At 38.9% G+C, this 26,508-nt stretch overlaps 1 protein-coding gene across 17 annotated transcripts in view; it reads right to left on the bottom strand.

Moving 5' to 3' along the window:
- Window positions 1-26,508, bottom strand: part of PTPRK (protein tyrosine phosphatase receptor type K) — a 478,138-nt gene that overhangs the window by 70,753 nt on the left and 380,877 nt on the right. For all 17 annotated transcript variants that reach the window (XM_042475146.1, XM_042475067.1, XM_042475316.1 and 14 more), the window contains 5 exons: window positions 24,795-24,904; window positions 21,582-21,783; window positions 19,198-19,303; window positions 10,106-10,379; window positions 5,444-5,480 (listed from right to left, as the gene is read on the bottom strand). In XM_042475146.1, the coding sequence (XP_042331080.1) occupies window positions 5,444-5,480; window positions 10,106-10,379; window positions 19,198-19,303; window positions 21,582-21,783; window positions 24,795-24,904 (729 nt within the window). The remainder of the gene's footprint in view (window positions 1-5,443; window positions 5,481-10,105; window positions 10,380-19,197; window positions 19,304-21,581; window positions 21,784-24,794; window positions 24,905-26,508) is intronic.

Here is a 26,508-nt window from a genome sequence, read left to right as displayed (position 1 = left end):
TCATCAGAGTGAATCCCATCCTATCCCCAGGGTTAAACATCTAGCTCTCCAATAAAACTACCAAAAGATTTGACAGGAAAAACAAACAAACATGCCAATTGGCAATTTACAGATTGTAGGTCACCTTGACTCAACAATTGTGTGTTTGTACACATATAGCCCTGGAACTTCTTAAATTCTACCTTTAGGTTTGAAAGAGAGGAGAGGTTAGAAAGTGAAAACAATCCCAAACTTACATTCATACAGTTGGTAGTGAATTCTCCCTTGTAAGAGGTTTTGAAACTGAGGTTGGATAGATGTGGATTCCTGCAATGAGGGGTGCTGGACTTGAATCACTTCCATCACTAGAGTTCTCTTATTCTGTGAAGGTCTATACTTATAAATGTGCTTTGGAGAATGCATTTTTTTTTCAGAACACAAAATCCATTTACTTTAACTTAAATCTACCAAAGGATAAAAGTAATGGAAGCGTAAATTGCACTGGATTAAACTTGTGTCAAAACTACTAATGGCCATGCATGTAAATCCTCTAGATTTACAATGAGGCACTAAAGCAAAAAAACAAACAAAACTGAACAAATACAAAATAAAACTAAATAAAAATCTTACAACTAATAAACAGATCAGAATCAGCAGCTATGTGTAAATCAAAAACTTTCATATTCTGGAGCTTGCATTCTGATCACTAGAAGAGTTAATTAATTGCTGACATTCCCCCCTTCCTCCTGTCATGGGTTAGAGAGATTTTTTGTATTTATAAATATAGTTTTGATAACTTTCAATGTCACTTTTTACATCATGGATTAAAGATGAAATGGATGTATGCTATGAGGAGGGGTGGGCTTGAATGAACAGCTTTCTAAACTGAAGCTTGTGGATAAGGATAATATATTGAAGAAATGAGGACGCAGTGGTGTTGCTAAATGACTTCCAGTTGTCCATATGCCCAGTAACATAAATCTAAGAAAAAGCTCTCTTGATTGTAGCACAGAAGGAGAGCACTTGGGGCAATAGCACAGATGCTACAGCTACACTTTCAATTAGAAACTAGATGGGGAAAGAGGGGGCGTAAGAGGAATTGATTGGTAAAATGATTTAAGATACCCAGATATAATGGGATGCGTTGGAGAAGCCAAAATTTGTTATGTTAAAGGTTAGAAGCAGTGAGACTGTGGTTGACAAATCTTTAGTCGTGAGAATGGTTTAGAACTGCATTTGGCTTTCTGAGCCTATTACTATCTTTTTGATTCCCAGGTTTGCAGATTTCTGAGGATTTCAACATGGCATATGGAAAGCATTAAGAGCTTTAAAGATTTATAAATTTGTACCATCACGATAAAAACACACAAAGGGATGAAATAGGCACATGGCTGCGTGTAATCCTCATTCTACTCAAGCATGAATTAAACCGAAGGCCCATTCATAGTCTAATACTATTAAACAAAAATGCCCCCCCAAAATCATTTAAGTTTAAACATACTTAGCCCAAAGCTTTTTAAAACACATTTATAAACTGTAAATCCAGACTGCCTATATTTTTACATGCACACCTGACTCATCAATACATTCATTTTCACACACGTTTTTCATCTATTTTCTAAATATAAAACTCTCTATTGTCTTTCTCACACCCTATGTATCTACAATTTGTCAACAGAAAAATCATAGAATTGTTATCTATGTGGGTCTTCAATCATCTCAGTGGAGAAAGTAAACTAATGGCAAGCAGGGAAAATTCCACCCATTTTATTTGCGATATTTTTCATATAAAGTGTGATGAAGAAGGGAGGGATATAAACCTATAGCAGATGAGTGATCATGTTGTAGTGTTTTGAACACTGGATTATGACCCTGGGGACCAGGATTTGAATTCCTGCTTGGCCATGGAAAGTCATGGAGACCTTGGACAAATCACACACTCTCAGCTTCAAAGGAAGGCAAAGGCAAATCTACTCTAAACAAATCTTGCCAACCCTGTGACAGGTTTGTCTTAAGAGTTGCCATAAGTCATAAATGACTTGAAGACAAAGAACAAACATCAGCATCAATTAATGCACTCCCTGCAATGTTCCCAATACTGTGAATTTTTTATGCACAGCATTCAGAATTACTCCGGTATTTAACTAGTTAAATACAAAATGGAATACATACTGGAACTGAAACTTGTTATTTGTTTATTTTTAGTAAACAACTCCCGCTAGGAAGCCAAAAACAAATTCAGTTTCAAGTAGATTCTGTTTGAATAAAAACAAATCCACAAAGAATGTAATACTGCTGGGAAATACACTAGAAGGCATGTCACAACATACATAAAAGTATGTATTAATATTTTATATATCCTGTGGGAAAACAGACACTAGCCTTCAAAGCTGTTTAACTGCACTGAAAATAAATTGAGAATTGTGCATATCACAACCTAATTTCTAATAGAATTCTTTACCAGGTATTCCCATTGCTGTGAAGATCTTTTTATTCAATTTATTGGGAAGTATGCGTCTATATAGCCGGTGAGCAGGTAAGAAATAATATGTAATTTCAGGATTAGTGCTAAATTTACTTGCTGAGAAATACAAGGGATAAACAGTTATTTATACTGTCAGGTTTGCACAAAGTACAGAAGGTGGTGAGGAGAAGGTTTTCATTTTGGGCAGGGTACACTTTTGTGCTATTTGAACTTGCTTTCCCATGGCTCTCACTGGAAACAATGTAATGTCTATCATTTTTTCAAGCAGTAGTTCCTTCTCTTTGCAAAGGCATGAGAAGGGGATAGGAAGATCAAAGCCTCCTACTACTTGCCCCCTTTCACCCTTTTTGCTGTTAGGATACATGGAGAAGACCTTCCTGGAAGTCCTTCTTTGGATTTTGGAGCCTACTCCAGTGTAGACCTCCTTCTTCTTGGGTGAAGAAGGTGCACATCCCTAGTTATCCTTCACAATTGTGTACATCTTCTACATCCAGTGCCCCCTCTAGACTACTTCTCAGATACTCTAGCATTTCAATCCTGGAGATATTTTGATACATAAGGAATTTAAAACAACAGTTGACAGGAGCCCTTTAATACTAACTACACAGCTGTAGTGTTATGACTGCACTTTAACTGCCATGGCAACATCCTATGGCATTCTGGGATTTGTAATTTAGGGAGAGGCATTGAGAATTCTCAGCTAGAGAGTGCCAGTGTCTCAATGAATTAGAAACCGCAAGACTCCAAGATGCAAGAATGCCAATTAAAATGGAATCTATAATTGTGTAGCATGAAAGAGCCCCAGTTGTTGTTGATATTTTCATTTTCTTATAGCCCACCTTCCTCCCAATACAGAGACTGAAGGAGACAATGGTTTGAAGTTATAGCAAATCGGGCCGGGAGAGACTCAACTGTGGATATAAAACAGATCACGTTTCCGAGAACATTAGTCTTTTTTTATGGCACAGTGCAATTGAAGATAATGATGTATGTGACAACTTCCCCACCACTACTGCTTAACATGTGACACAAAAACCTCAATCATGCAGACCTCCCATATCCCATGGGGATCTCTTAGAAAGGAGCACCTGGCTTATCAGTAAGCACCTAAAACTAAAATGGGTTTTGTCCAACCCAAATGCACATCCCTAATTATCCTTCACAATTGTGTACTTGATTAGCTGCCTCTACAAATTATTTTGAAACTAACATTTCCTTGAACACTATTTCATTCAATCAGAATGCAACTTACCTTATGAAAAAGTTCTAACTGCATCCGTGTTTATATCTAAACATGCTACACAATTAGAGTTACATGGAAACATTAAGTGCCTCAAGTTTGGCTTGTAAATTGTATTACAGAAGAGTGTGTCTCATACGTCTGAGGAAAGCTGCCAAAATAGCCAGCAAAATGGTTTTGGGCCCTTGGTCTTTATTGTTTGTGCTTATGAGATGTGCTTATCAGAAATAATTTGATTTCAAATTTCTCACTCTGGGCTATGCTCCAAGCCTCAAAGGTATTAAGTAATTTAAATATGCCATAGGTCTTCATAGAATGGGGCCTTGCATTGCCAAGAGCAGCATGCTATCAACAAATGGGCCACAGCCTGTTGTGCTACCATTTCTCAAATTAAATACATGCTAGGTGCTCCTCCAGATTCAGTGGCAACACACCACAAAGTTAACCACACAAAGAAATACTGTAAAAGCTTGTTGATATATCTCACTACTAACTATACAATTATATTTCACAGTAAATTAATATATTGAAATATATTCAGCCAATATATAGGACAATATTGTTGTAGATAGATGTCTTTACTCCTATCCCATTACCAACTTCAGTTTAATCTGTGTACTTTTTAAAATCTCACCCAAAAACCTTATATATGTTGTATCAGGCCAACAATACTAACTTGCTACTCGGGACTGTTGTAAGGATTATAGACATATTCACTCAGAGAAAGGAGATCGATTTGAAGTTTAAAATTATTAATTTTTCATCCCTCCCTTCTGGGCAAAGAGTGAGTAGGAGATTCAACCTGTGTTCTAATAAGCTTAACTAACTTCCCTTTGGGTATCTACATGGGTGTAGAATTTTTCATATTGTTTTTAAGAACTAGTCACACAATCAGTTCTAACAATAAACAAACCGTTTACTGTCCAAGTACATATACTTGCTTAGAATAAGATCACTGGCTGGAGATGGAATGTGATATTCTGGTTAAGTGCTGGACAGTGATTTGAGAGATCCAGCTTTATCTCCCCACTGAACCATGAAACTCACTGAATGACCTTGGGCCACTCTCATCCTGACCTGCTTCATGGGATTAAGGCTGTACCTCAGAAGACAAAGGATGCTGTGACAATAAGGGGGATGGGGTACAAGGCCAGGGGCTTCTAGCATTCAGATGTGTTTTTAAAGTAACTAAAAGTAATAGTTTTAGTCACTACTGACAGGAAAGTAAATAGTTATTTTTTCAATTGCAACTTTAACACTATCTTGGGTGTGTATGGGAACTATAACTAATTACTTTTAAAACTAATTTTCCAGAGCTCATATTGCTACCTTAAAGCACTGGCTCCATTTTACATGCACACAATCCATTTTCTAATTAATGATGAACAAGGGAAGAACTGCTAGATTAGAATCAAGGCCGCCAGCCAGCAGGACATGAGTATAAATGCTCATCATAAGAACTGGAGTCCAAGCATTCCTAAGCAGGTAAAATGAGCTTTTATTACTTTCCTGAAAAATGCTATTTCATGCCATGGCTCCATAAAACAATTCTGACAAAAGAAACCCAGGAGGTTGTACCATGTCACATTTTAAAAACACCAAACAGAGAGACCAGACATTTAACTGGCACATTACCTTACTGACTCTAAAGTCAAATTCCTGACAACAGAAATGACACATTTAATTAGCTCCATGACAAGATCTAAACTCCTGTAGTTTGGAGAGGGAAAACCTCTTACCTTTGGTAGCAATTCGAACACACTGGGTTTTGGTCTCCTGTTAAGAGAAAATTGGGAGAAAATGCAATTAGCTCAATATCTCAATTTTCCAGCCTCATTAGTAACATCAGTAGTGTGCATCAGCTTGAGGAATACTTGCAAAATTCTGCAAAAATTAGCCCAATTCATCATATATATCTTACAGCTACCCTGGAAGGAAGAATACTTTTAGAGAAAGCAAACTTCAGAGATGTTTCAGACTGTGCTATGAGATCAAGATCAAGAAGTGATGAGCAATACTAGCCAATGGACTGCATATAAACAGGCACCTAGTTTAACTTTGCCTATACCACCATTACTTTGGTGCACACTATTCATAGTATGCCAGTATTACAGTATAGAACAAAGGAGAAAGAAATACACCTTTTAGCTACCTGAAATGTAGCTGTCAGAAGTAAGATGCAAGAAAGAACCACGAGTTGGTATGACTTTGAAAATATCAAAATACAGTGAGACTGGGCCATATGCAGGCTCATTAGACAGCCTTCAGCTTACGCGGAAGTCGCTGGGGGGTTGGGAGAATGGCATGTGTGTCCGTGGTGCATGTGCATGGCCATGAAGCATGCACAAGCCCCATTATATCTAATGGGCTCGAGCATATGCACTTTTTGCCTTGCGTGGTGTGTGTGTGTGTGTCCGGAAAGGGCTGACTGTATAGCAAAATAGAGAATGCATGGACAACTGTGCTGGGGGTATGTTGCAATCTTTACCTTTTCTCCTCGATGGACTGTGGTGGTTCTTGTTGAATTTTATTTTTGGTCAGAGGACTTTTTTTTTTTTCATTTTAGGGGGCTTTTTGTGTGGCATGGGTGATTTTGTTCACCCACAAAAAATGGCAGTGCCGAAGTATTTTGGGGGGATCCAAAAAACAAAACAAAAGAGTTGCAGTTTATCTGTACCCCAGAGATGGCTTATTGTCTACACCTGCTTTATAGGAAGAATGATGATTGTGATATCAGTTATCAGCTCTACTATGTCAAGCCAAATGTTCTGAGCAATTTTGCATTCCCACCAGAAAAGAAAGCTCCCCTATGCCTACACCCACTCCTGCAATAACTGGCCTTTAATCCAGTTTTAAACTTAAAATAGGGTTGCATGTTATCTGGATAAGAAGTTGTAAAACAATTCTTTTATAACAGTACATAGGTCTCCCAGATTCTGTGCCTTCTATCTCCAGTGATGTTTACAGATCTGTGTCCCAATTATCTGTAAAGGTTAATGTGACATTATACTTCTCCTCTAGTGAAATGAAACACTGATTCTACAGTCATTTATTTAAACAAACACACATTAGCTTCTCCCAACAGGAAAATCTTCCAGCTCCACAGCTGCTCTAGCATACGGTTTCACAAGCTATGACATTCTCCCCAACTTGCTACAATGAACAACTAATTCTTATAATTATAGAGATTAGGCAAGACTTCATTCTAGAGACTTAATAGCAAAGTCATTGATAGCTGTGATCGCTGCATTACTAAGTGCAGCAGAAATCCAAATGGCAGGGTAGAAATCTCTTTGGTTTCTTTTTTGAGAGTAGATTAAAATTCCTACAGTCTATCAGTCTCGTAGCAACCTTCTCTAAATTTCTCCTTTCCCCCTCATGTTGTCCCAAACATCTACTATTGGGACAAAATAAGCCTGAGATTTCATATAAGACCATACTTAATTTTCCAACTGAAGTTTTAAATATCTCAGCAACTGTTCTGAATGCTGTTTTTCCCTTTATTATCTCATATTTCACTTTATAAGAAAAAAAATGATTCAGTGGCAGCCGCATGGGGTTTATCGAGTCATGTAGCTTTTCACACCTAGAGCCGCCTGCAGTATTTAACTTCCTGTTGCTTTGTTCTCTATCAATATGCATACAGAAATAGAAGCAGTACTCAACGGTGTCAAAATATCAAACAGTGAGGAAATAGCAATGGCAAACTACAGCCATACCCTTAGTACCAGCCCAGCAGTCAAGCAATTTTGAACTTGTGTACTGAGGCTTTTCACAAACATACCATGAGTATGGGAGTTACTTTACAATAAGTGGCTTTTTAAAACAATTTTTTTATTTGATGTTTGGTGTGCAAGGCTGAAAAGTTGGTAATGTTTTATTAGCTTGCTGAGCAACCGGGATTTTGTTTATCCTGAAGCAATTTAATCTTCTGAACTGTATGGGCACTGAGAACAGTAGGTAGGATGAGGATTATTTTCCTGGAAATGTAGAATCATAACATGGCTAAAATTATTGTACTGAAACTACTGTTCAAAGACTTATTACATTTCTAAAAGCAATATTAGCTCTGAGAAAACTGGTGTGGAATATGAATGGCACAGTACCATCTTGCCTGAAAAAGGAAGACAGGTTACCAGAACAGCTCATATAGTCCCCCCAACTCCTAGCAATTTAGGCCGAAGTCCATAACACTGTTATGCTTAGAAAGGGTGAGATGGATGGCTTCTGGTTGTGGATTTAGATCAGGATTGGATTAGTTTGGAAGGACTTGGGTCAGTGTTCTGCCCCTTTGAGACCCAGGGAGCTGCAGAGATTTCCAAAAATATAAAAGAAAAAGTAGAAAAAAAGATGACCAGACTTCTACTTCCAGCTTGCAGAAAAAACACAATGTTTTTATTTATTTATTTATTTATATCCTGCTCTTCAGCCACAAGGGCTCTCAGAGCGGCTTATATTTTTTTTTAATTAGACAGCTCCCTGCCCTCAGGCTCAGAAACTTTAAAAAAAATGTTTTTTCAAGAAGGAGAGCCACAGCTTGCTTTGAGGGGCTTTCAGGGAAGGACATTCAAGTTTTTTGGGCAGAAAAAGAGAGTTTGGAGCATCAAAGGATGAACAAAGAGCCTTGGGAAACCCATATGCTGTTTTTTGATTTGTAAAATATTCTTATCACTGTACTTTTTTATTATCTTAAAGATAATTTATCTTTTGGAGGAAAGGAAAGATAAAAAACATTGAAAACTATTTTTCATCTTCCCCAGTCCTTTCTTTACAGGCTTCCAAATGATTCTGATGAAGACAAGGGTTAGGCAGCTCTCTGCAGAACAACCATCAGTACTGTATCCAGCCTTCCCTCGCAACCTGGTCATACCAAGGTCCAGGGTCCAAAACACACTGCAGAAATAATCTAGTTTGAGATGGATTTAAGTACCCTGTCTCATTGTTAAGGAATCTAAATGGCTAAAATGGTGGAGAGTCTGGAAACCATGCCCTATGAGGAACGATTTAGGGAGCTGGGGATGTTTAGCCTGGAGAAGAGAAGGTTAAGAGGTGATATGATAGCCCTGTTTAAATATTTGAAGTGATGTCATATTGAGGAGGGAGCAAGATTGTTTTCTCCTGTTCCAGAGAACAGGACCCAGAACAATGGATGTAAGCTACAGGAAAAGAGATTCCACCTCAATATTAGAAGGAACTTTCTGACATTAAGGACTGTTCGACAGTGGAGCACACGTGTGGTGGAGTCTCCCTCCTTGGAAGTCTTTAAACAGAGGCTGGATGGCCAACTGTCATGTATGCTTTGATTGAGAGTGCCTGCATGGCAGGGGGTTGGACTGGATGGCCCTTGTTGTCTCTTCTAACTTTATAATGTTATGATTCTATGAATCCTGAGAATTCCAGTTTATTGTCGCATCAGAGCTCTCTGACAGAAGGCTAAATGTCTCACAAAACTACAGTTTCCAGAATTCCCTAGCACTGAGTCAGAGCAGTTAAAGTGATCTCAAACTGCATTATTTCTGCAGTGTGTTTTGGACCTAAGTCAGATAATAGATATTTGGCAGAACTTCCATCTTCTCAATCTTGCAGAAGTTTGATAATGCAGTATCAGGCAAAAGCCCTTTAACAGTCCAGCAAGCTTCTTCATATAGGATGGAAAAACAGACTATGGGTGCCTGCAAGCTTTCGTCTGGCTTTAGCATGCTGGTGAAATAACCTCTTTCTGTGATTCTATTAGGCGAATGTCAGCCAGCAGCTCTCTGTTATGTATGGTCCTACCACAGGAGACCTTTGCACAAGGAGACTTCTGTCTTTACTTAACATGCTGTACTTCTATCTGTTTTACACTAACTTTCTTGCTTAGACCAGACTGGTCTACTGAGACTGAATTCAGGTTCAGTGTTCTACTGATACTAAAGCTCACTCTCCCTCTGATATGAACTTGTCAGAGGCTTCCCCATGAGCCTCACATAATCGCAGAATGAAGTACAAATGCATTGTGACTCTTAATGCTTTCTTTTTCTGATGGGCTTCCAGGATGCACAACAAGCATCTTTCAAAATACGTTGGTAGACTCAAAAGCTGTTTACTGTTCATGCATGTTTGGGGAGGCTACTGTGAGAATTGAGAAGGCAAAATCTTATTGCTACACAACTGCAAGCCAGGCTGGATGCCCTGGAGCAGCTGTGGACAGCTGCTGCCCTCCAGATACTGGATTGTAACAATAGTAATCCTTCATTCTTACTGATCTGGCTAGGACTGATTGGAGTTACATTCCAGCAACACTTCAACGATCACAGTTGCCATTGTTGCCTAATTATCTATCTGGACTTGGTATGAAAGTCTTCACAATCGCTAGCAACAAATTGGATACATTCCAGAAAGAAAATACAGTAGGGGCTTACCTTCTCAACACTACTCATGGCTTGGAAGTAGATATTATACCCTTTCCGGGGAGCCAAAGGTGGGTTCCAAAAGCCTTGGTAAGTTCTGTTGTCACCAACTGTGAAAGGGGCTGCTTCAGGAAGGTTACCAGGTGGCAATTCTGCAGCAAAATAATATGGCGAGCCACCACTTAGAGCATTCTGGTATGTGACAGGAATCTGGTAGCAATCCATTGCGCCAGTTTCTCGTTTGTTTCGATGAGGATGGAGCTCTTCAACAACAATTTGATAGGCACTGTTAAAAATTAGGGAGTGGGGGTGGGGAGAACAAATATGGTGCCAGAATTATAGCACAGATATCCAAATGTTTTCATAAGCTGTTAAAGAACAAGATGTGGAGATAAGCAAGTTTGAAAACAACAGCTTATGTCTCCAAAAACGGAATTCCTTTCAGTGAAAGGCTGCCCTTGGAAAGTAGTTGATTTTATTTTCCATAATAATTAACTCTCTGCCCCTCCCTCACTTCTCTCGTATTAATTCTCCAAGCCTCGCTTCCCTGAAAGATCTAATGTAACAACAAGAAAAACCTTCTCAGCACTGACATAGACTTTGAAGTATTAAGCAGCCCAAAACTGGATCTCACATTAGGCACAGACATTTGTAATAGATTAAGTTTTCTGCTTGATAATTTGCAGCATTTGAAGTTAGCATTTGCCTTTGAAATGATATTATAGAGAATTCAGCTTCAAGGCACAACGTGGCAGCCTCCAAGCAATGCCTGAAGCACCAATTTGCAGTTGTCATATTATATGAGACCAAGTGTGTCGACAGGCATCTCCACCTTTTGACCTTCATGTGGCATCTAGCTTGGCTCACAGCTATGCAGATCTAAAGTATAAACGACATCCTGTAATACTAGCACAGATGGATGAAAATCTGTCCCTCACTCACTCCAAGTAGTCTGCCTCCTTTCCCCCATTTACCACTGATGAAAATGTTACAAATTGTTGGAGCAGATGGCATTCAGCCTATTTAATAACAATAATTTTGAAAAAAACCAAAACAAAAACTTGCCAATACTTTCCTCACCATGACAGTTCTTGGTCATCCCTCATAAAAATCTCATTTTAGTAAAGAATGTAATTACAATTCTAATTCCCTAAAGAAGAACCAAGCAAAACAGCTGAAATGTTAGACTAACCAATAATCAGCAGTTGGGTATTCTGATAGAAGGTGCAAAAAAGAACAAAGATGAATATAATTCTTGCATTTCAAAAAAGTGTTTCAAAATCTCTCCCACCTACAACCCTCTTGCCAAAAATAAAATTAGATGTGCAACAGCATATAAACTCAATGTGGTACAGAAATCAATGCTCCAAGTAACAGTAACAACACTTTTAAAATTTCTTATTCACCACTCCCAGAGGCTCAAGTTGGGGTACAACATGGGTTAAAATACAATATATTGTTAAACACAGGAAAGACATGTGTTTAACTATATATTGCATTTTAATCCATGTTGTACCCTGCCTTGAAACAAATGAAGCACATTTAAATACATAGTTTAAAGCAAATAAACATAGGATTAAGATGACAACTGCACATTAAAATCACCCAGACATGAAATTAAAAATATACATATTTAAAATTCATAGTTTAAAATTGACTGGATAAGCCTGTCAGAAGAGATAGGTCTTTAATAATGTTTTAAATTTAGACAACATATTTAGTTGTTGAATCTACCAACAGACCATTCTACAGTACATGGGGGGTGGGGGGCTTTGCTTGTCATTCTAGTCTTGACTGGTTGAAGTAAATATGTCCCAGAGGCCTGGGTGTACAGGGCAGATTATGAATGAGGAAGTGATTTCATGCGTAACCTCAACCCAAACCATGTAGTCTCCATGCTCTCTCCTAGATATACCAGTGATTGACTGTCTGACGTGTTGTGAACTAACTGAAGTTCTCAAATTTGGTACAATAGTAGCCCAATGTACAGCACATTGCAAAAGTCCATCCTTGAGGTTACCAGTGCATGGCTACCATCTTTAGGTCTTCCATTTCTAGGAAGGAGAGCAACTGGGATATAAACCAAAATTAGTAATAAGCATTCCTGATCAACACATCTATCTAAGCAGACGTTCGGAGAGATGGTTCCAGGAGCAGTGTAACTTTATTCAGAACTGGTTGACACACCTCCAGTCTCAGATTAGGGTCCTTAATAGTAAGCACCTCTCCCCTGTCCAGATTCCATTTCAACTTGTTCTTCATCCAGCAGATTACCTCCTCCAGGCATTCATTCAGATGAGATACACTATCCTTAGCTGAGGCTATCTTTGAAGGCACGGAGAAATATATTTGGGTATCAGCAGTGTACTAATAGCACTCAGCCCCATGCCTCTGGAAGATCTCTCCCAGCTGTTTCATGCAGATATTAAAAAACAGTGGGGGAGAGAATGGCACCTTGTGGTATGCTCCTATTTGTGTACCACTCAAATAAGGAATACACTTTTGTTTCTGATATATGAACAGATGTTTTCCACTACAGAGTCATGGTGTTTAGGCCAAACTACTGTAGGATGCTACTGACTATTTCAATATATTTAGAAGAGCATAAGCCCCTTTCTTTCTTCTCTTCCTCTCTTAACTCTTACTAATTTAATCACAGTTAGCTTTCAATCAGTGTTTGATGCTACTTCCAAAACTAACTGCGTAATTCCTCTTACTGTTTAGGAATAAAATTGGCATCAACCTTTAATTTTGAACTTTCTCCATAGCAGTACTCTAATGAAAGAATTCATTCTAAAACTACAACAGTTCTACAGAGGCACTATAGCTATAATCCATCTGGACTGTATGGTTGCACTGAGCACAGAATATGTATTTATATTCCAAGTTTTAATCCAGTGCTACTCAAAGTGGACCAGTGCCAGTCTACAAGGCATTCGCGTAGGTTGTCATTTCATGTTGAGTTTCCAGGAAAGAAAGAAACAATTGTAGGAAATAGACACATGTAAGTTGCCAGATTGTGCAACATGAGAAAAAATAATAATAACAATACTGCCAGTCCCCCATATCAGATAGCCTGCTAAGAACTGCTTTAAGAGACTGTTTCTCAGTTAAATGATAGCCTATGTTAGCTAGCCCTCTCAGATAACATTCTGGCCTTTAAAAGTGTTCCTGTGTGTTCCCTACTCCTGTGCCTCAGTTTTTTTTTGATGGGCAAGGGCTTGAAGGACACATTGGATTTGGACTTGATGCAAACTCAGTTGCCAGTTTGTTCCTAGAGAACATAGAACAGACCTGGTTTTCACTGAACTGGGAGAGTATTCAAAGAACCAGCAACAATAGCCACTCTGCACAATCCCTTGCTGAGGATAGACAGTGTTGATTTTCAACAGACCAATGGTGAATGGTTGATGGAAAGGGGTAGAGAGTTAAAATGACATATGCGAAGTCGGAGTAAGTGACAGGTTTCAATACTGTAATTAGAAAGCAGTAGCAATGTTTAGCCTGGAGAAGAGAAGGTTAAGAGGTGATATAATAGCCGTGTTTAAATACTTGAAGGGATGTCATATTGAGGAGGGAGCAAGCTTGTTTTCTGCTGCTCCAGAGACTAGGACCTGGAACAATGGATGCAAGTTACAGGAAAAGAGATTCCACCTCAACATTAGGAAGAACTTCCTGACAGTAAGGGCTGTCCGACAGTGGAACACACTCCCTCGGAGTGTAGTGGAATCTCTCTCCTTGGAGGTCTTTAAACAGAGGCTGGATGGCCATCTGTCGGGGATGCTTTGATTTGGATTTTCTGCATCACAGGGGGTTAGACTGGATGGCCCTTGAAGTCTCTTCCAACTCTATTATTCTATGATTCTATGAATCCACCACTGTACTACTTCAGCACACCATCTAAGATGAAATCGTATTATACAGGATTCTTATAACCTCCATCTCCATTTGCAAAATAGAAATATTGACACTATTCTGTATCAAAAGTTATAATAATCTAATATCTCTCAGTCCTATGTGCAATAGTAGGATATTAACAGTGAGCTATATTCTTGAATAGCAATGATATTTTTCAGGTACAAAAAAATTTTCAGGTATAAAAAATAACTGATTAACCATTTATTTATTTTTTAAAACAGACTGGCATCCTTGATACTTCAAGAATAGGAGTAGGAAATGAGATGTTCTCCAAGTATTGTGAACTACAACACTCACAATTTTTCATACCATTGCCAATGATCAAGGATAATGGGAGTTATAATGAAGGGGGCGCACTATGTAAAACAAAGAAGGAGAAAAAGTTGCTTTATATGTGATCCAGTCTGAGTTGTTAACATGAAGCCAAGAACTCATACAGGGTAAGAATTGCAAAAATCCATTCACTTTTAATAATATAATAGAAAAACAAGGTACCCCCCCCCAACTATCCAGTGTGTGAAGGAAGAGCAAAATTGTTCAAGTTGGTTTTGACTCCAATGTGCAAATACTATAGTTGCTAGTGCAGTGCGCCCGCATCATACGAAACGGATCCCCCACATAAACAAAGGGCGCACTGTATAAAAATGACTAGTCACAAAAGCTCAGAATAGTGATATTGTGTGTGTGTGTGTTAAAGTGTTAGTTTCAGTTGGACTAGTAGTTCCTAACCTTTGGTCCTCCATTTGTTTTGGACTTGAAATCCCAGAAGCCCCAGCTGTTGTCTAACTGTCAGAAATTATGGGCACTGAAGTCCTAGCCATCCAGAGGACCAAAGGTTGGCAACCAGAAAAGTAGACCATTGAATCATCTGGAATTTGCTAAGCCAACACTTTCATAAGTTTTGATTTAAAGGGTCTACTCAGTGACTAACAACTGGATTTTGGCAGTCTGACAATTGTGCAGCCTGTAGGCCTTTTCTGGCCTCTACCTTGCTATTGTGCCTTCCTGGGTCTTCTTTTTAAAAAGCTGCACCTTCTCTCCCCCCCCCCCCCTCCAGCCACTTCTCTTTCTTGCCTTCATCTTTCAACCATGGAAGGAAGAGAAGGGGATAACAAGGAAGACAAGGACTGTGGCAGCAGAGGTCCTAGCATCTCCTATTATTTGCAAATCAAGGAGAATATGAGGAGATAAGCATCTCTTTTCAAAATATCTTGTTTTCTCTAGGAGCAAAGACAATGGGGAAGGTGACTGTAAAAACTGTATTTTCATTGTGCTTGCACAGGCAGGTTTACTGAGCCCCCTCCTCCCTGGATTGACTCTGTTTCCTGGGACTCTGAAAACAAGGAAAATGTTTAAAGGGCACACAGCTGTAGTGTGCCTATCTTTCATCTCTTCTTCATTTCATAGCCATAAGGATATGAGATTATGCTTACACTGCCACTGCTGTTGGTGGTAGCTTCCTCGCTTATTATTATTATTATTATTATTATTGAGGAAAATGGATGCAGATTGCTAAAGATTGGGGTGTGTGTGAACAACCACTTTACTGAGTTCTGCTTGAGATATTAATGAATTCATCATGAAGGTCTGCTGGAATGTTTGAATCGTGTTTGCTGAATATACATGGATGGTTTTGTATGACCAGGAACTCGACTGACTCAGGGTTCCTGACTACAAGGAAACTTTTAAGCATGTTCAGCAGCTGCCAGATCTTTTTGCCTTCTGAATACATTTGTTCTGAATGCCTAAACAATGCTGGAATGTTTTAAATTTTGCTGTTTCAAAAAAAAAACAAAAAACTTAATACACAAACCAGCCGGTTAGGTGATAAACATGATTGAGGTTGGTGGAATGTTATCCTGCCAAATACTGCAGATACAAAATCTAGTATATGGGAAGAATAGTAGGTTAGAAATATTCTCCCCAATGTCTGTGATTCAATGTGAAGTGAGATTATTTTATCTAAACAGCTGACACAGTCTCACCTGGGTCCTTTCACACTACACAGTTATAGTGCTATGATCCCACTATAGCTGCCATAGCAATATCATACGGTATTTATAGTTGGGGAGGGAATTCAGAATTCTCAGCCAGAGAATTCTAATGCCTCTCAGAATTATAAATTCTATAATTTCATAGGGTGTAGTCATGGCAGTTAAAGTGGAATCATAGTATTATAACTGTAGTGTGAAAGCCTTCCTGCTCCTGTCCTGCTGAGCAGGGCCCAGAGTACAAGAAGCACTGTGATTTTGGGATATGGCTCGTTATAGGTGTATCAGTTTGAGAAACACTCACCAAAAACTAATACAGAAAAACCAAGTTAATAGAGTCACAATGATTGCTCATTAGCTGTTTCTTTGCATGTTTATTTATAAATCTTGAAAACACTCTTCCATAGAGAGGCTTAACTAGTACATGCTGCCAGTGATAAGCAAACCACTTTTTAGTGCAGTTCACTGATGAATAAATGTTTATTTCTGACTGGCTGAGCTGAGAAACTCCAGGTTGGCAAATAGTAATATCTGATTATAAATACTGATTCATCCAGTCTCCCTTTGTATTTCATGCCCGCTGTTTGGCTTACAACTTCAGGAGGCCATAAAGAAAACTAGAGATTATGAGATAACACTTGGCAGGCGAGACACGATTATGTCATGATTAGAACTGTGACTACTGCAGCATGTTGCATCTTAAGGAATGATTGACGGCACCTGCAGATTTGAATTGGATTACAGAAACATCTGTTTCAAGGGCTATGTACACAGAGCAGGCAAAGAAGACAAGGGAAAATTTATATAGGGGTTGACTCCAAAAACACATAATTAGAAGCTCCATAAATAAATGAAACAATTAACTGTTAACACCCACATTTCCCTGAAAGTTCATGGCCTGGCAAAAAATGTATCCTGAGGTATTCTGACCTTGAGGTGTTGTGTCTTAACGCAGGAACCAGGAGTGAAGCGAAATCATTCAGCAAAGAGCAATAGTTAAGACCAAGGTAGATGTAACCACATCTGATGCATTTTCCACATATAATATGAGAGAAAAGAAATCCATAGGAAAGTTTATCTTGCTCTCATTCCATTCTACATTTTGCCAATCCTTCTGCTTTCCCACCCCACTTCCAATAACAGGACTGGGAATAAGAAAAAGAAAAACCCTGACTGGATCCCTTGACCACTAAAAGTTAAGGCACATGAAGAGAAAGGGCTTCACTTCCTTCTTCCACACATTCCTTTTAGTTGTTAAGTAACTTTATATACAAATATAGTGGACCAAAATAATGGTTCTATACATGTTTTGGGGGTTGGTTGCAGGGTATTGTTCCCTATGCATTCTCACCAATCCCCACTATAGGGAGATATCTATCCGCCGGCCTGAGAGGGAATTCACCAGGCAGGTCCAGCTCCATCAGGGCCAGCCTGAAGGAAGGAGACTCTGCCCTCCATAACTGCCATCCACCAGCCTGAGAGGGAGTTCACCAGGCAGGTCTAGCTCCATCAGGACTAGCCTGAAGGAAGGAGACTCCGCCCTCCATAATTGCCATCCACCAGCCTGAGAGGGAGTTCACCAGGCAGGTCTAGCTCCATCAGGACTAGCCTGAAGGAAGGAGACTCCGCTCTCCATAATTGCCATCCACCAGCCTGAGAGGGAGTTCACCAGGCAGTTCTAGCTCACATCAGGACTCCTTAAGAAGGAGTCTCTACCGCTCCATAACTGACCATCGGCAGCCTGAGAGGGAGTTCACCAGGCAGGTCTAGCTCCATCAGGACTAGCCTGAAGGAAGGAGACTCCGCCCTCCATAACTGCCATCTGCCAGCCTGAGAGGGAGTTCACCAGGCAAGTCCAGCTCCATCAGGACTAGCCTGGAAGAAGGAAGAGCCCTCCCTCCAATCCATCTGCCTTGCCTCAGAGGGAGAGAAGAACCACTGGACCTCATCCCCTTTCCCTCCACTATTCCCTTCTTCTTTTGTTTCTTGTCTTTTAGATTGTAAGCCTGAGGGCAGGGAACTGTCTGATTAAAAATAATAATAGTAAGCCGCCCTGAGAGCCATTAGGGCTGAAGGACGGGATATAAATACTTAAATAAATAAATAAATAATATCTAAGGGGCAAAACAGATGGGCAGACAGGGGCAGCTTCCAGCTGCTCCGGGGTCATTGCGTTTACATAATGCACACCTCCAGAGTGCCTAGAAATTGCTCCAGGCTTGTGCCAGGGCTGCCTATGGCAGCCCAAAACTGGTCCCAAAAGAAGCAGATCTTTTCCACTCCTATTTGGGATCGTGGCAGGCGACACTGTTGGGGCCGTGGCGATCTGGCTTGGAGCAGCTTCTAGCCATTCCTCGCTGCCATCTGCTTCACCCCTAATACAGCTTTTACTGATTAAGGCTAAAAGTATCTGGCCTGTTGCCATACAGTGTGTGCCATATGATCCCAAATTTAGGATTTGACTTGTACAGCCCTACTCAGAACTGCTAAAAATAATACAGTTTGACACAATTTTAAGTCTTGTAGCTTCATCCTGGGACCTGTAGTTATACAAGGCCTTTAGCCTTCTCTGCCAAAGACTGCTGGTGCCTCACAAAACTACATATCCCAAGTTTTTGTAGGATGGAATCTAGGTTAAAGTGAAAGTGGTGCCAAACTGCATTATTCCTACAGTGTAGATATACCCAACATCTCACTAAACAGGATTATAATTTTGAGAACTATATTTAGTCAAAAGCAAGATACTGATTAATTAAATTAATCATCTGCGATATTTCACAAAGCCTGAAGGCACTAGATCTTGTCTGATCTTGAAAGCTAAGCAGGGTCAGCCCTGGTTAATGCTTGGATGGAGGACTACCAAGGAATGCCAAATGATGTAGGCTACATCCAGAGGAAGGCAGAGGCAAACTATCTTTGTGTATTCCCTGCCTAAGAAAACACTATGAAATTCATGGGGTTGCTGTAAGTTGAAGGTGCACGCGCAAACATGCACACGCACACACATTTAATAAAAACTAAAATAGAAAATAATATAATATGGGGAAAGATTAAAAGATAATTGAGTTACATCAGAGAGACTCTGGAACTTACTTATCATTGAATAAATAGTATCTCATCAAGAATGATTTTATTATCTAAGGGTTGCTCATATGGTTGTTATGAAATAGATTATATGTTGTTGCCTTTTTTTACCTGATGGGAGCACCTTTAGCCTGGGCTGGTCTCAGGAGTACGGTTATAGTTGTGGCAGTTTCATTGAGAGATGCATCAATTCCTTCATAGTCAGGTAATGTTGGAGCTGGCCAAAACAAAAGCTAAGTTGGTCAAAACACTCAGCATTCCTACTTGCATAGGTGTTAATAACTTGTACAATGCCCTTCCCCCCTCCCAAATAGCTACAACCTTGAGCATTCCATGGAAATCACTGATACTATATAGCAGGGGTGAGAGCTTTTTTGTCTTGTGCCCCTGCAGTGATTCCACAACCAAAATTTCGCTGCAACTTGGCTGGACGTTATAATTAGAAGTAGTTACTTCAAAAAGTATTGAGCTGATCCATGGACTTCATGAGTGGCTGAGGAGGAGGAGGAGGTTTCTTTACTACTTGTTCTACCAGCTGAAAATGAGGGTGCAGGGGGGCTGGTAGAATTAGGAGGGGCTTGGGCTGGAGGGATGCCATTTTCTCACTCTTAATATGTATGAAAGCTGTGACTTAAAGCTCATTTCCACCTTTATATCTCAGCAATTGCTGCATAAGAAATCATCTGCATGCATTATACAGTAGAGTCTCGATTATCCAACCTTCGATTATCCAACATTCTGGATTATCCAACGTCGCTGCTCAGTGATTTCTTTACATTTTCAGAAGACTGAACTGTTTATACAGTACATATTGTACATCACAATGTTGATCAGTGATTTCTTTACATTTTTAGAGGACTGTTTATACATTACAATGTTATTCCTATAACTTTACTGCAACATTACTTTTACTGTTACTGCAATAAAACTTCAATATGTTTGCAATTCATAGTGATTTCAAGGCTTTTCTTGGACCCTTTGGATTATCCAACATTTTCGGCTATCCAACTATCAGCCCGCCCGTTTATGTCAGATAATCGAGACTCTACTGCTGAATTATATATCTATTATGTATACACTCTAAATGGTTATACCATGTTAATTGTTTCCAGTTAATTGATTGAAATTTTGAAGCGATGTGACATGAACTTTGAATGGAAGAAATTAGCACTACCAGATGCACACTGTAAAATAATTACAATTTTTTCAAGGCTTCTGCAACTTGGATATATCTTTCCTATATTATTCATCTGTAAATACCTGATTTTTAAGCCTATTGTTGAAATATCAACACTTTCTACTTGAGAATACTGGATGATAAAAGAAGGACTATTCAAATGAAAGGATATATTGAACTCTAAGAGAGTAAGTAACTGATACCTGTCTTTAAGCCACGTAGAACATTTTGTGTGAAATGTCATCTTCTCTGCATTAGAAAGATGTCATCCAGAGAAAACAAAATGGCAAGCTAACCAGTTCCTTAATGCTGGTGGTGGTGGTGGTGGGAGGGACAGTAATCATAGTGTGCACACGTAAATTCAGTGGCAGAACGAAACCCACAGCTGTTGAATCAGTCAAAACTTTTGCAAATCCCTTTGATCTGTTCTAGTTAGGCCAAGTAATTGGACTGAGTCCTCTGTTCCACATTGTTCTTTTTTAAATAAGGTCTATAGAACTTTCATGGCTCACTGCCCTGCAACTTTCTGTGATAATCAACAACCAACAGGAACCACCAAGGTTGTTCGTTATTTCAGAACAGTTTAATAAAAAGTCTGCCCCCCCCCCAAAATCATGGTACAAAGTTTTTTAAAATAAAGGTTTGATAAAAGAGACCACAAATTAAAATTGATCACAGTTGCTAACACTATAGCAGATATTTTCTACTGTAATTGCAGCTGTAATGAATCTTAAGTTCAGAGAATATATATTGAACATTCATAAAAAGATTCTCTTTGCTATGGTTAAAACAAGCCAGCTTTAAATTATAAATTATGAAGCTGCTTGTTCAAACTAAGTGCTGTTAGTGCAAATCAATCCCCAGATTTAATTTCTTATGTGAATATGGTCAGAGAAATATTTACTTATAGTAAGGACATTGTTTTTAAGTTTACATCACTCAGGCATTTTCTTTGGGTAGTTTTAGAAAGCTCTAAAGAGAAAGTGCAGAAGCTGCCACTTAACTACTGTAGAACTATGAATGCATCAATGTTTTTATTCAAATGCAACAATTTACTTATTTCATTTATTAGATAAGAGATTGCTAGCACACTAAGATTCAACATAAAATAATGAACATTCTAAAATTAGAGAAGCATTCTCATTTATGGATTTACATTTCGATTTTAGCATCAGTTCTGTAACAGACATCTGCTGTTTTTCTTGGTTGTTCCCAGCATATTCCGTTGTATTTCAGGAATGGAAGGAGAAATGATTTACATAAAAACAAACTTAATAGGATAAATCTAATCTTCTATCTGTTTTATATTAACAATTACCTGAAATATTAGTGGTTACATTGATGGCTGTGGGTGGTCCAAATCCTTTGACAGTGCTGGCCCTTATATAAAACTGATAGGTAGTCCCAGGGTGTAGATGGGAAAAGACATGATGTGTACTGTTCCATAACTTTGACACAGTCTGAGATGGTCCTGCCACTGGAACAGCAGGATCAAACGATCTTATACTGCTGTAACTGACCTGTGGAAATAATTTATAATGAATAGGGTTAGGTAAGAAATTTTTGGGAGCAACTAAAACATCTGAATAAAGATTCTGCAATTGAATGAAGGACACGGGAGGAGATCCGACATATTACCACCCTGGACGCCTTCAAAAAGGCTGCCAAGATGGATCTTTTCCACTAGGGCTTCCCAGACTGATCTCCCATCAAAAGTTAACCTCGTCTGCTCCTATTTGTTCTTCTCCATTTGCCTATTTTTTAAACTGTTTTAAAATTTGAATTTGTAATTGACTGATTTTTATGTTGGTGGGGGGTTGGGGATTGTGTAATTTATGATGATGTTATATTACAGTATGTATTTTTATCTTTTTACTGTAACCTGCCTCAATCTGCAGGGAGAGGTGGGATGATGATGATGATGATGATGATGATCATCATCATCAGAAGGTTCATCATCTTAGTTTTCTATACACTGGAAACAATGAGTTGTCTCATAGGATTGTTCTGAGGGGAATGAAAAGGATCCATCTTGAAGATTGAATTCCCATTCTTCTTCGTTTATCTGACAAATTCTGACTGGCCATGCTGAATTCAGCTCACCAATGATGTACTGTGTGGTTCACCAGGTGGTTATCTGTGTCTGTTTCTGCATTGCCAGACAAACAGTTTATTGAGCCCTTGGGTCATCAAATATTTATTTATTTATTTATTTATTTAGGTATTTATATCCCGCCCTTCAGCCCTAATGGCTCTCAGAGCGGCTTACAATAATATTTTTAATCAGACAGTTCCCTGCCCTCAGGCTTACAATCTAAAAGACACGACACAAAAGGAGAAGGGAATGGTGAAGGGAAAGGGGATGAGGTCCAGTGGTTCTTCTCTCCCTCTGAGGCCTAGACCAAGGCAGATGGACTGGAGGGAGGGCTCTTCCTTCTTCCAGGCTAGTCCTGATGGAATATTACTAGTAACAAATTGTACAGACTTGCTGTGATTTCCCAAAAATATGAGACATCATTAGACAACTTTTTAAAAAAGGCAACGAATTCATAAATTAATTAACAGTTTATTATTATATTTTGCTTTAACTGTTCCCCTTCTGTTAAAAGTAGTACCTACAAGGAAGCAATTATATGTATTCTGAACTATGATTTATTCATCTTTCTCATTAGCAAAGTATCATCTATATGCTTTGGGAATTCAGCATTGAAGATACTAATGAGGTAAGCACAAATTACCATATTGCTAAATCATGTAAATATATGACTGAGGAATTTAAATGTGTCCCATAGGCATTTAATTAATTTTTTAAATCAGAAAAATAGTTTTGTGAAAACTGCCTACTTCTGAAAATGATAGATACACAGGAAATTGTGTGCAAAATGATTGTTTCTCCTTCAGTCCCCAAGGACCCATTCATCAAACCACAACTATGTGTGTGTGTTCTTTAAAAAAATTCTTAAGAATTTGCATTCTAAGTTCCTTGAAGGGAAAAAAAGTTACCTTGAAATGCCTGATTTCTATTAATAAATTCTCACACATATTACCTGTAGCCTTCACTGGGAAGGGAACCATTAAATCATGATTTTGAAAGGCTGTAGATTAATCCTTAAGATCTAAACCAAAGTTGTACATCTAAGGCCCGGATTTAATCATTTATTAAAACCTAACTAACAGTGTCTTGGCAAGAACAAGTCTGTATTATTATGTAACAGTAGACTGAATTTTTTTCTTAATCATTTTAGTAATGCTATCACTATGTAATTTAGTCTTAAAATTAGTAGCAGCATGTACTTTGAGGTTACTAGTCAATCAGTAGGTGAGGATACAAGGCATAGATTTCGTAATAAGAAAAATGTGCTTCTGATTAGGCAGTGATAAAGTTTTCTATTGTAAGCAAATAACTTTTTTAAAAAAAACACACTACCATATATAATTGTGTATAAGTCAACTTCATGTATAAGTTGAAGGCAGGTTTTGGGGCCAAAATAATAGATTTTGATACGATCCATGGGTAAGGGGAGGGACAAACAGTGGGACATTTAAAAAAAGATCTAAGGGGGGGGGGGGAAGCACCACTTCCCTCCCTACTTTTCCTTTCTGGATCTCTCCCAAGGGTCACAGTCTCAGCATGGAAAATGGGGAAACAAACCTTGACACACTCTCTCTCACACACTCTCCTTCCCTTTACCCCCAGGATTTCCAAGGCTTGTGACTTGAAAAATGGGGTACAAGCCTTGGTCTCTCCCCCCCCCCCCCGCCTCACGAGCTGTTTGTTAGCTCTGGCTACGAAGGAAGGCTGAGGGATAAGGCACATAGAGAGAGACAAGAGAGCGTGCAGGAACTCAAACAAGGAGGCAAACTCTCCTTCTCTCTCTCACTCTCTTCCCATCTTCCTTGTCTCTCCAGCTGTTTGTTAGCTCTGGCTAGGAAGGAAGGCTGAGAGATCACACACACACAGAAGAGAGTGCGCATGGGGACTCAAATGGGGAGCTGTTTAAAGATCCCTGGATATGGAAAAAGAGTGGGCACTTCTTTTAGGAACTTTATAAGCAGTATTAACTTATTGCCTCATATATAAATTGACCCATGATTTTGAAGTCCATTTTGGGGCATACATTTCTCGACTTATAGTCATGTATATATGGTAGGTATCATTACAAGTGCAGCTACCAAAAGACAGGCAATTATTTTTCGACTTGCCTGGAACCCATTCCAAGTATGATGCAGGGTGTCTTTGATGAGGTATACTTCACACACTATTATGAGAACTGTGATGAAACATTGTGCTGGCTGTGTGCCGTAATAAATGTTGTCGTTGATACATTCCAAATCAGGGATCTTCTTACCAGTGAACAACACAACCGCACAGCACACAGTTGCTATGTAAACCTTAAAACCTGCAGGATTCCAGTGTATTAATCTGCACATGGCACATTACAGATACACTGTCAGAACATCAAAATGAAACAGCTATCAAAAATTTTGAAACCTACAACCACGTTGTTGACTAGTTATGTCTTGTTAATACCTCATATTGTGTGATGATGCCATTTGGCTCCATAGGTTCTTTCCAGTTCAGGAAGATCTTGTCTTCAAAAGGGGTTCCCTTCAATGATTTTGCAGGTACAGAACCAGGCACTGCCAAAAACAAACAAAATTTTATTGAGGCCAAGCAATTTCAATATCATCAAGCTAACTGGTTTTCAGCCTTAGAACCAATCTAATTTGGAGTTAATTCACAAGTTACAGAAATCACCTGTCACTGAAAAAAATTCAGTGGCTACCAATTAATTTCTATGTACAATTCAGAGTGCTTTTTTGATCTTAAAGCCATATATGACTTTTGATATTTGAAGTCCTATATGGCTTGGGGCTATATGGCCCTGAGAGATCATACCTATGGAGCTTATTGCACACACATTTAACCTGACTGTACCCTAATGGGATGCAGCCAGGACATGGGATACAGGTAGGAATTATTGCACATAATTCGCTGCCGATTCTTCTGGCCAAGTGCATCCTGGCTGCATCCTGGTTCCCAGGCGAGCTTCAGAGGCCACTTTTCAAAGCCGTGAGCTTCCCGACTTTGAAAAGTGGCCTCCGAAGTACATATGGGACCTGGGGTGCAGCTGGGCTGCATTCAGCCAGCGGAATAGGCATTGAGTTACGTGCGATAATTCCCACCTGCATCCTGAGTCTCGGCTGCATCCCATTAGGGTGCAGTTGGGTTAAATGTGCATGCGATAAGCTCCCATATAAGCCAGCATAAGCATTAAAATTTGTAGGGCAAGGCTTTGTCTCAATCCCACCACCTTCATAAGCACATTTGGTGAAGACACGAGAGCCTTCTTCATGGCTGCTCCCAGGATTTGGAACACCTACAGGAAGTTGGGCTGGCCCCTCTCTGCTTTCTTTTCATTGGCAGGTGAAGATATTTTTATTTGGGTAGGGCTTTGAGTTTAAATTATAACAGTATTATGGGTGAAACAGTGTGCTGACTTTTATTTTATATCTGTTAATTGTGATTATGTTTTAAATGTGTTTGTAATTGTTTTAATCATGGTTTTAATATATTGTTATTTAACTCTTTTTTAACTTTTGTAAAATGAAACTTTAATCTTGTTTTACTCTTCTGGAAGCCACCTTTAGATACTATCCTAGGAGAAAGGTGGGGTACAATAGCAATAAATAAATAAATAATAAAAATAAACAAGGCTTTTATCTCTCTCTCTGTGTTATTACTATTTAAATTATAGTCTATGCCACCAGTCAGTCAACTCAAAATCATTCTGGATTTCAATTCAAAAAGACATTTCTGAAGAAGCCCTACAGCTCTATGTGAATAGCAGATCATTTGGAGCGAGCAGCATATTCTGGAAGAGAGTTATGTCGGCAACTGTGGAAAAATGTGAAAGCTCTAACAAGTTGCCTCTATTTAAACAGTGAACCTCATATTCATCAAGTCCTTTAAATTAGTTTTTCTTGTGCTTTAATATAACATGCAAAGAGTTCATATATGGCATTTCCTAAAGATTTATTTTCAAAACATTGAAATTTTGTAATGGCATAAAACAAATTAAAAGTTATTGGATCAAAGGAAATATTGTACAGTTTGCTAGCTGCAAATCCATCACAAGTATCAGATTTATTTCTGACTGCACAAAACTATAATATGCAGCCTCTTGGGCAAACAACCTAATCTGATAAATTAAAAAGAAATTCATAGTGTAAAAGGACCATAG

This window comes from Sceloporus undulatus, chromosome 1 (genome assembly GCF_019175285.1).
Source record: "Sceloporus undulatus isolate JIND9_A2432 ecotype Alabama chromosome 1, SceUnd_v1.1, whole genome shotgun sequence".
Lineage (NCBI taxonomy): Eukaryota > Metazoa > Chordata > Lepidosauria > Squamata > Phrynosomatidae > Sceloporus > Sceloporus undulatus.
This window is presented reverse-complemented; position numbering and strand designations above follow the sequence as displayed.